A 13,428-nucleotide genomic window follows, 5' to 3' on the forward strand; every position below is an offset into this window, starting at 1 on the left:
CATAAAATGTGATACATGTGAAGTATTTCTTTAATGTTTTGTTTGACCCAGTGTGTCAGATTTAGCAAGTCCATGATGACATGTATCTTAACAAGGGTTCCAAAGTCTGCTTAAAACATCACATGTCCGCCAACATACCTAATAGTATGGACTAGGATCTGGAAAACCACCAGTCTTTCCAACAATCCCACATAATAAAATTACTTTATTTGTCTTATCTGATCATAGAACTATTTTCCAGTCATGTGTTATGTTTGTGGGTAGATAAAAGACAGACAGACAGACAGAGATAGATAGATAGATAGATAGATAGATAGATAGATAGATAGATAGATAGATAGATAGATAGATAGATGATAGATAGATAGATAGATAGATAGATAGATAGATAGATAGATAGATGATAGATAGATAGATAGATAGATAGATAGATAGATAGATAGATAGATAGATAGATAGATGATAGATAGATAGATAGATAGATAGATAGATAGATAGATGATAGATAGATAGATAGATAGATAGATAGATAGATAGATAGATAGATAGATAGATAGATAGATAGATAGATAGATAGATAGATTTAACTTTATTGTCATTGCTCAGGTACAAGGCAAGGAAATGCAGTTATTATCTACCAGAAGTGCAAATAGTCGCATTGTGCAGAAAACAGAATAACAGTAAACGTATACATGTATGATTAATATATAATTATATAGCACTACATACATAATAGTGATAATAATAATAATACTAATAATAATAAGGAGAAGAAGAAGCATGTGGATAAAAATGGGAGTCATTAGGTATTTTAATAATAACAGTAATAATAAAGATGTGTAAAAATAAACTGTAGAACTGTAACTATAACTGTGTAAAGGCACTGCTAGATAACTATTCATGTAAGTTCACTTCTGGGAACTTGACTGTTCTGGGAAGGTTTCCACAAGATTCTGGAGTATGTCTGTGGGAATTTATGGCCATTTCATGCTGGAAGAGAACCCATGGCTAACAACAGCCACTGCTGTCATGTCAAACCAGTGGCACAGTCATGCGGGAACAGGAAAGAGCCTTCCCCAAACTGTTGCTGTGAAGTTAGAACCGTATGATCAGTCTTTTATAACACTGTGATCTAAACCTAGTAAAACATTTATTGCTTTATTGCATGCAAAACAGACTGTACATGTAGTCGAGTCCTCTGAATGATCTATTAATGACCAATCATAGCGCGAAGGTGGGATAAGAAAACCCAATCAGAGTGTAGGGGGCGGGATCATCCTGAAAACGGGTGGGGAAAAAAAACCTACGGTGGCTAGTTCTGTATGCCCTTGTAGCATCAAATTTTCCAGGGTGTCAAAATTAGGGTTAATTATAATTCATAAAATTATTATAAACTGCAGATAATTCCGGTTTATTTAATTTGTGTGTAAGTTTGCATTTGAAATTTGCGAAACAGTCTCGAGTGCAAGCGGTTACCCTGCATGCTAATTAGCTAACCTGTCAGAGGAGTCAAAGGAACTGAAGTTAAACAGGTACAGCAGCAGTTTCCTTATGTACTTTCACTATTTATACTGTTTCTTTTGTTCTATATGCATTTAAGTATTTGATATTTTGAGTAAAATTACAAATAAAGGAATTCATGAAAAAATGCATCAATCACTATAAGTTTAACTGACACTCATTTTAGAGAAGCACCTGGTTATTAAAAACACCCGTTTTCTAAGTTTGGACACTCATGGTAGAATCCTTCATGTTTTATTTATTATTAAAATAAGATGTGTGGAAACATTCTCTACAGGGAACAAACTAATCCACATCCTACTGTTCGAATGGTTTTGCTACAGTAATTTAGAAAAATAAGATTAACTACAAGATTTACACATTTTAATAAACTCATGTAGTAATTCCAACAATATTTAACCACACAGCTTTATATTTATATGCTTTATATGTTTTAATTTTACCTAAATTCACCTGTACAGATTACAAAACTCAACTGGTCTTGTTTTAATTTACATGATGTGTCTTTACTGCAGGAATTTTGGAGCTGAAGGAAAGAAATGAGTGAATAATAAAGAACACACACAACAGTGTAGATGAACAGCAAAAAGTTAATAAGAAGAACAGTGAGGTATTATGAAGGATTAAAACTATTAAAGAGAATTAAGAGAAAATTACTAAAGGTGAGGAAGTTCTAGATTAATAAGGGATGGAAGTAATAAAGGGAAACAAGAACAGGATGTAGGGAATTAGAAATAAAATGAGGAAAAAACATGAGAAAAGAGAGGAAGAGGAACAGAATTATTCTGTAAATTAACGGTATAACTTCTATAAAATTAATATAAATCTCCCTCTGTCCTTATTTCATTAGCCAGCACCTAATTTATCTTCAGATAACAGAAGATAGAAGGTTTATTGATCTGTTCCCTCTGATTTTATTTCTGATTTCTTCCAGATTTGGGAGCGAGATGGGATTTGTTGTATCTAAATTCATGGATCAGAACATGAAGAAGCAGCAGGAGTTCATGCTGCTCAATTCCAGAATCCAGGTATGAACAGACAGGGGGGTTATGTGTAAATATGCCACCCATAGATGCCCAGAGGAGCCACACAGAATCTCATCTCAAGATTTTGGAGTGTGCATGTGAGGATTTATGCTCATTCAGTCCAAAGGTCATTGCTTTGACGGGACGGGCTGACTCGCCAATCATTCCAAGCATGTTTAAATAGGTGGAAGTAAAAATGAAGCAGAATACAGAAGCAGTTCATCCTGTGTTAATCATTATCATTTCTGGTCACGGTTATTAACAAATCCTCCACTAGCTGGCTAAAAGTATGTAGACACGGGGTGTTTGGATGTCAGACGTTCAACACACCCAGTTGGCGACAGCGTAAACAGTGATGTTTCTGTATGTGTTAAAACTCTGTGGTTTGAACCTTTTGGAGGGACGCAGACATTCCCTCTCGGACCACTTCTTTTTACCGGACAGCATGTCGACAGGACAGTAGATGTCACTTTTGCAGCAACAAGGAGGTAACTCCTAAACCAGCCTTCCCTCCCTCAGACACGGCCAACTGTGGCACTGCTGAGACTTAATACGTGATGCAGTTCAGAGTGAGTGTACAGGTCCTTCTCAAAAAATTAGCATATTGTGATAAAGTTCATTATTTTCCATAATGTAATGATAAAAATTAAACTTTCATATATTTTAGATTCATTGCACACCAACTGAAATATTTCAGGTCTTTTATTGTTTTAATACTGATGATTTTGGCATACAGCTCATGAAAACCCAAAATTCCTATCTCAAAAAATTAGCATATTTTATCCGACCAATAAAAGAAAAGTGTTTTTAATACAAAAAAAGTCAACCTTCAAATAATTATGTTCAGTTATGCACTCAATACTTGGTCGGGAATCCTTTTGCAGAAATGACTGCTTCAATGCGGCGTGGCATGGAGGCAATCAGCCTGTGGCACTGCTGAGGTGTTATGGAGGCCCAGGATGCTTCGATAGCGGCCTTAAGCTCATCCAGAGTGTTGGGTCTTGTGTCTCTCAACCTTCTCTTCACAATATCCCACAGATTGTCTATGGGGTTCAGGTCAGAAGAGTTGGCAGGCCAATTGAGCACAGTAATACCATGGTCAGTAAACCATTCACCAGTGGTTTTGGCACTGTGAGCAGGTGCCAGGTCGTGCTGAAAAATGAAATCTTCATCTCCATAAAGCTTTTCAGCAGATGGAAGCATGAAGTGCTCCAAAATCTCCTGATAGCTAGCTGCATTGACCCTGCCCTTGATAAAACACAGTGGACCAACACCAGCAGCTGACATGGCACCCCAGACCATCACTGACTGTGGGTACTTGACACTGGACTTCAGGCATTTTGGCATTTCCTTCTCCCCAGTCTTCCTCCAGACTCTGGCACCTTGATTTCCGAAAACAGTACTTTGGACCACTGAGCAACAGTCCAGTGCTGCTTCTCTGTAGCCCAGGTCAGGCGCTTCTGCCGCTGTTTCTGGTTCAAAAGTGGCTTGACCTGGGGAATGCGGCACCTGTAGCCCATTTCCTGCACACGCCTGTGCACGGTGGCTCTGGATGTTTCTACTCCAGACTCAGTCCACTGCTTCCGCAGGTCCCCCAAGGTCTGGAATCGGCCCTTCTCCACAATCTTCCTCAGGGTCCGGTCACCTCTTCTCGTTGTGCAGCGTTTTCTGCCACACTTTTTCCTTCCCACAGACTTCCCACTGAGGTGCCTTGATACAGCACTCTGGGAACAGCCTATTCGTTCAGAAAATTCTTTCTGTGTCTTACCCTCTTGCTTGAGGGTGTCAATGATGGCCTTCTGGACAGCAGTCAGGTCGGCAGTCTTACCCATGATTGCAGTTTTGAGTAATGAACCAGGCTGGGAGTTTTTAAAAGCCTCAGGAATCTTTTGCAGGTGTTTAGAGTTAATTCGTTGATTCAGATGATTAGGTTAATAGCTCGTTTAGAGAACCTTTTCATGATATGCTAATTTTTTGAGATAGGAATTTTGGGTTTTCATGAGCTGTATGCCAAAATCATCAGTATTAAAACAATAAAAGACCTGAAATATTTCAGTTGGTGTGCAATGAATCTAAAATATATGAAAGTTTAATTTTTATCATTACATTATGGAAAATAATGAACTTTATCACAATATGCTAATTTTTTGAGAAGGACCTGTATATTTACCAAAAACACTAAAGGTGATGAGGCGAAACATTCAAAAACATCTGAAATAGATTAAGTGTTCTGTTTTTATTTGCATTTTACGTCATGTCTCAGCTTTTCTGGAGCTTAGTTAGTAGAGGGGGCGTTCCATATATTTTTGGTAATTGATATATTGATTAAATCATCAGTGTAACTAATATTTATTTTAATTTACTGTATAGTATACAAAGAATCCTGATTCTAAATATTACAGTCATGTTTTGTGTTTTTGTATGTAGTTTTTACTCAGATACCTTCATCATCATCATCATCGGGGCGTCTTCATATCCGCCTCCCCTGAGCAGCAGCGAGAGTGTACACCTCTTAGTTTTATTGATATTTTTAGAGCAAAGTGATTTTTTTCAGCCTCATTTTGTGGTGGGATAATGTGACGGTGGTGATTGATCTGCACCCGAGAGGCGTGAGGCGCGAGCACCTGAGGTCGGTGTTATTATAACGCCTGATCCTTCTACACCCGTATAGCAGAGGGCTTATTGTAAATCACGCAGCTGTTTCATCCGCTCATACACACTCATACACACTGATTGATCTTCGGGTGGAGCGGATTGCATTTGCTCCGACGTTGGTTTGAGGTCAGGATCAGTGACGCAGTTCCATTCCTCTGTTAGGATTCACTTTTCCTAAAATCATCAGCCTGTTCTTTTTTAACATCATGCTGGTCTTTCTTTATTTCTCAGGAACTCTTGCAGAAGGAGATTTTTTCTTTTGAAAACGGAAAAGCTGTGAATGAAATGGAAAATAAATCATTTTTAATGATTCATTATCATCATTTTTAATCAGTACAGACTCAGCGAGCAGGAACAATTGTACCGTGACTAAATTAAAAACGCAACACACTTGGTGAATTTAGAACCTGTTTATATATTTTTTATTCACCACTTTATTCTGGTCGGTGTTGCAGGGACCGGTTTCACTAGGAATAAATCCATCGCAGGATTGACAGGCACACAGCAGGCTGTACGATTGCGCCCTCTGCTGTCAGGTCGAGGCGTTTGAGTTCATATCTGGGCTCTCTGTACGAGCTTCAGCTCTCTGTAAGACTCCACTACTATAAGTAGGTTGGACGATGCATCTGGCGACGTTTCAGAGGGGCTATGTGACCGTCTCAGCTCTCCGTGACCCATGTGGAGGTGGTGCAAGCGGCAAGAAAATTGCAACCAGGGAATAAACAAAGCTAGACCTGGTGAAATATCATTTAGATCTGAGTGTTGAGCAGCATAATCAGGCTGAAAAGCTCCTCGTTTGTTTCTCGTTTACGATGCGGAAGAACTCGTTAGCTGTTTAATGATTTTACGTCGGTTACAGGTAGAAGCCCGTGGTGAGTGTCATATATCAACACTGGTGGTGTTTTTAATAACGACTTCTGATGTATAATAACATTTATATAATGTCTGACATATATAAAACAATACAACAAAAGAAAACATTATAAGGTTTTAATAATTTCTTCCACTGAAGTGTAGTTCCACCAAATGAGGCTGGTTGCTATGCAACAATTTAACTATAATCATGCGTGTCCTTATATTTTAATACTTACCTCCTATCTTAAAGTAATAACATAATTAATACAATTAAAAGTATATGGACACCTAACAATGAGCTTGTTGGACATCCTTTTCCAAAACGTTAAGAAGGAACTGGACTAGTGATCAGGAGTTCATTGGTTCAAGCCTCAGCGTGGCCACGTTGCCAATGTTGGGCCACCTTGGTTCCAGTCAAGTTGCGTCCACTGAATGCCATTAATCTAATTTTAGGCTATAACACTGAACTATTACAGTCTCCACAAGATGATGGAGTGTGTCTGTGAGAATTTGTGCCTGTTCTGTCAGAAAAGAGCATTTGTGAGGTTGGCAGCTGATATTAAATTAAAAGGCGTGGCTCACATTCGGATTTCTTCTCAAATTCCCCCCAAAAGGTGTTTGGGCACCAGGCTTGTCACAAGGCTACCACCACATTGGAAGCGAATAATTACTTGTATAGAATTAATTTTACTCACCTGTTTATATCAGATGTGTCCAAAACACCTGAACCTGAAGAATTCTTCTATATTATCGTAGTTCTATAAAAGTTATTAATTCTGCGCTGCTGTTTTTATTCCTCACGTCAGTATCACTTTTCCTGACGTCGATCATTTCTGCTCATTTTATTCTATAAGATCAAACTGAGGGTTTTATTTTGGGGAAGTGCTTTTACGTTAATCAGCTGTTGACACGCTAAGTGTGGGACGAAATGTAAAATGAATCATTTAACAAAAGCTGGAGTGAAAAATTCTACACTCTGTAATTTTCAGCACTTTGCAGCGTTTAAACGTAATAACGTGTTAATTTATAATAAGTGATGGTTTCATTTCCGTTAGCGTCATGCTAGCAGACGTTAAGTCATCCGTTTCAAAGGGCTATTGTTCCGCTTGTCTGAGCTAAATTTAGCCCCCGATATCGTCCCTGAAAATGTCTTGTAGGAATAAAAAAGAGCTCTTTTATTCATGAAAAAAATTATTAGTGAGAGATTAATGCTGTCAGGAGCCGTGAATGTACAAAACAATAATTATAAGTAAATAAAGAATTATTTATAAAGAATATTTATACGATTGATTTCAGTTATTTAATTAAGTGTTAAAATGTTGGTGCACATAGATGGTGAATAATGGAGAGCAGTGCGTGACTCTCCGGACGCTGTTAGAACCCGCCTCAGAGAGGTCGTGTGTTAGGTACAGCACTGCTCGGTCTGCAGCGAGAGAGGAGAGACATCTGAGGAACTGGATATGACTAAATTGAGAGAAAAAGGGAAAAAAATGCAGAAATATAATTTTTATTACATAATTATAGTTTTACCATTGGTTTATACTGGTCAGGGCTGCAGCGGGTCCAGTTTTCCCCGGAATCGCTTGGCTCAGTGCAGTAAAACACCGCAGATAGGACAGCAAACCTTCCTAAACAAGCCAATCATGTCTGTATGCAGATGCCTGACTGGCCGATAGCACCACTGGGGATTTGTATACTGGATCCCAGTGGTAGTGGGCTCGTGTATTTTACCACTGCTCCACTTAAGCACCCTTGTGTGTATATATATTTATGTATTTATAAGATAAGAACCTAAAAACAGACACACACACACACACACACACACACAACTTGCCATGTGTTTAGTAAATCATACAGCAAAACTAAGTCTTCCTCTATAATGCTTTTTAAGATCCAAACAATCCAGTTCCAGGTTTAGGTTCTTGGTTGAGGCTGCTGGATTATTAGTTCTCATCTCCTGGTACTTTATTTAATCCGTAGCTCCATTTATCCTTACAAAATTCCCAGGAATAACAGCACAAAAACATCACAGATCGTCCTAGTGAAGGATCTAACAGCCACCGATGGGATTCCAACAAGCTCTTGGTCAGGTGTCCACATACTTTTGACTGTGTAGTGTATACAGCAGATGTACTTGGTGATGTTATGATCTCAGGTGCTTTATTTTCCTCCGTCCTTCTGCCTGAATGAGATGTGTTGTGATTGAAATGATTGAAGTGTGTGTGTGTGTGTGTGTGTGTGTGTGTGTGTGTGTGTACAGATGGAGCGTCAGATCCTGATGCAGAACGAGATGCGGGAGCGTCAGATGGCCATGCAGATCGCCTGGTCCAGAGAGTTCCTCAGATATTTCGGCGTGTTTTTCGGACTGGCTGCGGTCGGACTCGCCGCCGGGTCAGTGTCTCTCACGCAGGGGGTTTAGCTGTTTTTTTTTTAATGCTTCTTCCTTTGGTGCAGCTAAATGATTAAAAAGGGTGCGGATATTTTTGGAGCTGAGTGTGTTTTTGGTGTGTGGTGTATCTGTACTGTAACTATGGGCCTCTCTCTCTCACACACACACACACGGTACTGTGCTGATGGAATATGGATCATAATGAACGTATGTACGCTGTGTGATCTCCACAGAGCTGTGAAGAGGAGGAAACCGCTCCTGTTTGCCCCTCTGGTGCCGCTCAGCTTCATCATGGCGTATCAGGTGGACATGGCGTACGGCTCGCTCATCCACCGCATGAGAGGTAACCAGATGTTTCCAGTCGTGGTGTCAGTTCAGAGCTGCAGCAGCAGTGCGAGGGTTCAGAAGATCCAAAATATTGTTTAGAACAGAGAGGGCGACTCAGATATTCCAGATCATCGTGGGGAGCTGGAGGGGGCACGAATAATCCATTATAGTGACACCTAACGAGAGCAGATGAATGAAGAGTTCATGGAGCCACAAATCGTCCCCGGACAGGAGCGCCACGCACGATTTAACAACCTAACGTAAAGGGGAAGCCAGTCACCTGAGTGTAGAAGAGTTGCAGGATAAACTTCAATTCTGCAGCACGTGTCCGTTCCTGCAGCGCAAATATTAGCATTAGAACATCAAACCCACTGTGAAGTATGGTGGCGGGAGCATCACGATAATACGCCATTGAAAGGAAACAAAATCTGGACGTTTCCAGCAAGACGACGAGTCCAAATAAATGAAACAATGTTTGGAGGTTTAGAAATTGGGACCAATATTATAATATTATTTCCACTCTGACTTTGTTATGCTCACAAAGAAATACTGTTATGTTCATATTTATAAGGACGAAGTGGAAATATTAAAATTAAGAGTGAATAAAAGCTCGTTCAGCTTATTGAATATCAGAATGGTGCAGTTTTTTAAGGTGGCGCAGAACCGCATGTCTTCGCTACCTTAATAACAGCCGGGCATTTCGGCCGAATGATAAACCACACAGCCAAAAGTATCTGGACAGCCCTTCTAATAACTGAGCACCTAAATGTCCGACATCGGTGCCCGACCTCACACTGAATGGGCAAGATTCCCCACAGAGACACTCCGAAGTCTTATGTGAAGCCTTTACAGATAGATGAGGGGTACAAGAGGGGTGTAAATGAGGGGTACAAGAAAACCCAGAAATAATTCTGAGCACGCAACCGGTAATCACAAACGCGAACATGGCGGTGACGTCACCGAGCTGCAGATGAAACGTCGTCACTGATGATTGAACCGGTTCTGCTGCGTCTGTAATAAACGCTCCGTAGTTTCTACAACCAAACGCGCTTCCAAAAATAATCCTTTTATTTTTATTTTGAGGCTCGACATCCATCATCGCTCTCCACGATGGTGTATTCTGCACGTTGGGCTTTGATTTATCCTTTTTCCTTCTCTTTTATCACTTTCTCACCTTTTTTCTCTCCTATATTTTTGATTTTGATTTTGAGTTCTGTTCTGTTCTCTTTGGTCCTTATTTCCATCATTTTGTCCCCCTGTTTATCCAGGACTATTTACCAGTCCTGGGTTCTGGTCTGTCTTTAAAACCTTATCTTATAAAAATATAAGGTGTCCAGGGTCCTCATCCAGCTTTTGAAACCTCATCTTAACCAAAAAATCTTGGGTCCTGGCTTATCTCCTAGAACTTCACCTCGCCAACGGATGAGTCCAGGGTCCTGGTCCATCTTTAGAACCTCACTAAACTAAAGGTTGAGTCTTGGGTCCTGGTCTGTTTCCTAGAGCTTTACCTTTCCAAAAAAGGAGTCTTGCATCTTGGTCCATCTCTTAAAACCTCATCTTATCAAAGGATGAGTCCAGGGTCCTGGTCCATTTCCTAGAACTTCACCTCGCCTTTGGATAAGTCTTGGCTCCTGGTCCATCTTTAGAAGCTCACTAAACTAAAGGATGAGTCTAGGGTCCTGGTCCTTCTCTTAGAACTTCACCTCACCAGAGAGACTTAGATCCTGGTTTGTCTCTCAGAACTTTCTGTTTTGGTTCTCTTTGGTTCTTATTTCCATCATTTTTTCCCCCTATTTACAAACACTGGATGCACGTACTGGCCACTTTATTAGGAACAGGACCTTTCTTTACATCCACAGCATTTCCCACTGACTCGCAAAGGTTAAGGGCCCTGTTCAGGGGCCCGACAGTGGTGACTTCGATGTGTTGGGACTCAAACCGGCTCCTTCTGTAACATCAGGAATAAATAACTGAAGTGTAATCACTACAGATGTTTTGAACTGGTTCCACTCGATTGATTTCTTTTCTTTCTATAATCACTCCATCATGTCCAAGTTACTTCAGCTGCTTTATTAAGAGGATTGATTTTTTAATTACAGCTCCATCGTTCACTCGCATTAATCTAATTATGCCTGAACGTCCCGGGTTCAAGCGCCTCCCGCTGTGCCGTTCTGCAGAAAAACACACGGCACTTTAAAGTGCTCCGAGAATTATCGGTACTAATTACAGCTCATTTAATATGAAGCGCCGCTTTCAGAGGTATAAACTGATATAATTCAGGGTGAAGAAATCAAAGCTGGAGCTGAGTTATTAAGTTAATCAGTGGAGAAGTACTTCAGAACTTTCTCTTATATAAAAATGTGTTATTTCTCAATTCAGTCCACTTTTGCTCCTTTTGTTCTTTGTTTTAATTTTTACTGTTAAAAAATTAAAAGCTCTTCTACACGCAGCTTTTGAAGTATAAGAAACTGCCAAAACACGTATAATCCTTTAAAGTTTGGGTCCCGGTCCATCTATAGAACCTCATCTTATCAAAGGAGTAGGCTTGACCCCCTCACCTCACCAAAGAGTCTTAGGTCCTGGTCCATCTCTTTAAAAAACCTTATTAAAGGATGGGTGCTGGTCTGTCCTTAGATCCTCACCTTATCAAAGGAGGAGTTTTAGTTGGTTCTGGCCTGTCTCCTCAAACTTCACCTCACCCAACAGTCTTAGATCCTGGTCCATCTTTAGAACCTCACCAAATTAAAGGATGAGTCTTGCATCTTGGTCCATCTCTTAAAACCTTGTCTTATTAAAAGATAAGTCTTGGGTCCTGGTCCGTCTCCTAGAACCTCACCTCACCAGTGTATAGGTCTTGCATCTTGGTCCATCTCTTAAAACCTCATCTTACCAAAGGATGAGTTTTAGGTCCTGGTTTGTCTCTCAGAACCTTACCAAACTAAAGGATGAGTTCTGGGTCTTGGTCTGTCTAGAATCTTATCTCGCCAAATGATGAGCCTTGCATCTCGGTCTATCTCCTAAAAAAAAACTTTTTAAAGGATTAGTCCAGGGTCCTGGTTCATCTTATAAAATGAATGAGTCCTGGGTCCTTGTCTGGCTCTTGAAATCTCCTCTTAACCAAAGGATGAGTCTTGGGTCCTGACCCATCACCTAGAATTTCACCTCGCCAATGGATGAGTCTTGCATCTTGGTCTATCTCTTAGAACCTCACTTTATCAAAGGATGAGTCCTGGGTCCTGGTGGATCTCTTAGAACTTCACCAAACTAAAGGATGAGTCTCGGGTCCTGATCCGTCTTTAGAATCTCACCAGAGTGTCAGTTCCTGGTCCATCTTTAAAACTTCACCTTATAAAAAGAGTGTTGGGTCCTGGTCCATCTCCTAAAACTTTACCTCGTCAATGGATGAGTCTTGCATCTTGGTCCATCTCTTAAAACCTCACCTTATCAAACTATGGGTTTTGGGTCCTGGTCCGTCTTTAGAACCTCATCTTTTCAAACGGTGACTTTCGGCCAGTTTTGGCATGTCTCCTAGAACCTCACCTCACCAAAGTGTCTTAGGTCTTGGTTTGTCTCTCAGATCCTCACCAAACTAAAGGATGAGTCCTGAGTCCTGGTCTGTCTTTAGAACCTCACCTTATAAAAAGAAGAGTCTCAGGTCCTGGTAGAAGTAGTTTTTGATGAAAAAGATGATGGACATCAAACACTTAGATACTGATTCCTACAATTTATATCCTTAATTCATCTCCAAAATTCACATCTGCAAGTCACATGATCAGGAGTTTAGGTGTTTCAGTCACGCCTGTTATTACCAACATCTCTTACTTTGTTTTGTTTTTGGGTTGGTTCCAGGTGAAGCGGAGAGCATCATGGTGGCTGAGACAGATCGCTTGAGTTTACCTCACGGAACGCCGTCGTTCGAGAGCATCGAGAAAGCTCGCAGGGCCAAGTGCCATCTTCCACCGCTAACAGAGAAATGATGAACCACGCTGGCTAACAGAATTAAAGTTCTCTGATCTTATAAATCCTCTCTGTGTTCTGCTGATTGTTTTAATGGTTCGATCGGCACACAAAAGGTGTTTGCTGGGTGTCAATCAAGATGGTACTGCACCTCATTCCAGGGTTTTGATGCTTTGCAAATGAAAACAAAGTCATGAATAAACGTTTTTTCTTCTATTCTCATTTTATCTGTGCTTAATACACCATTAGATCTACTTTAATTAGGGCGTGTTTATGTAAATGAGAGACAGTTATATGCAAATGAGGGCGACATTTAAACTTTAATAGCTCGGTGTACTTGTACTGATGATCTCCACCGGTGATACAGTGATGTTGTGATGTGATGTTGGTTGTTCGTTAAGATTTTCAGGTTGTAAACGAGATGATGTTGCACTAAAGATTACAACTAATGAGTCTCATTATTAATTATAATGTAATTACATGCTATTAAATTAATCCAAATATGTTGAGGCTGAATTTTTTTCACAATATGTCCGGCAGTGATGGATCTGAGACTGTTAAAGATGCAAAAGCTGTTTCTGGCTGGCGCACTGATCTAATCATAACAACAAAGATGGTATAATAATAATATAAATAATAACAATGGTTATAATAATAATGATTAATATAACAACAGTAATAATAATAACTACAATGATA

At 40.0% G+C, this 13,428-nt stretch overlaps 1 protein-coding gene across 2 annotated transcripts; it reads left to right on the forward strand.

Annotated features, from left to right (window-relative positions):
* Window positions 1-1,292: 1,292 nt before the first annotated feature.
* Window positions 1,293-12,945, forward strand: plgrkt (plasminogen receptor, C-terminal lysine transmembrane protein). Of its 2 annotated transcripts, XM_063011417.1 has the most exons (6): window positions 1,293-1,532; window positions 2,037-2,131; window positions 2,456-2,549; window positions 8,317-8,447; window positions 8,679-8,788; window positions 12,622-12,945. In XM_063011417.1, exons 2-6 carry the CDS (start codon window positions 2,097-2,099, stop codon window positions 12,747-12,749), a joined length of 498 nt encoding a protein of 165 aa, XP_062867487.1. In that variant the 5' UTR covers window positions 1,293-1,532; window positions 2,037-2,096; the 3' UTR covers window positions 12,750-12,945. The 2 variants fall into 2 exon arrangements, with proteins under 2 accessions (XP_062867487.1, XP_062867488.1); XM_063011418.1 differs by lacking the exon at window positions 2,037-2,131.
* The last annotated feature ends 483 nt before the right edge of the window (window positions 12,946-13,428 follow it).

The sequence above is a fragment of the Trichomycterus rosablanca genome, chromosome 16, assembly GCF_030014385.1.
Source record: "Trichomycterus rosablanca isolate fTriRos1 chromosome 16, fTriRos1.hap1, whole genome shotgun sequence".
Classification (NCBI taxonomy): Eukaryota; Metazoa; Chordata; class Actinopteri; order Siluriformes; family Trichomycteridae; genus Trichomycterus; species Trichomycterus rosablanca.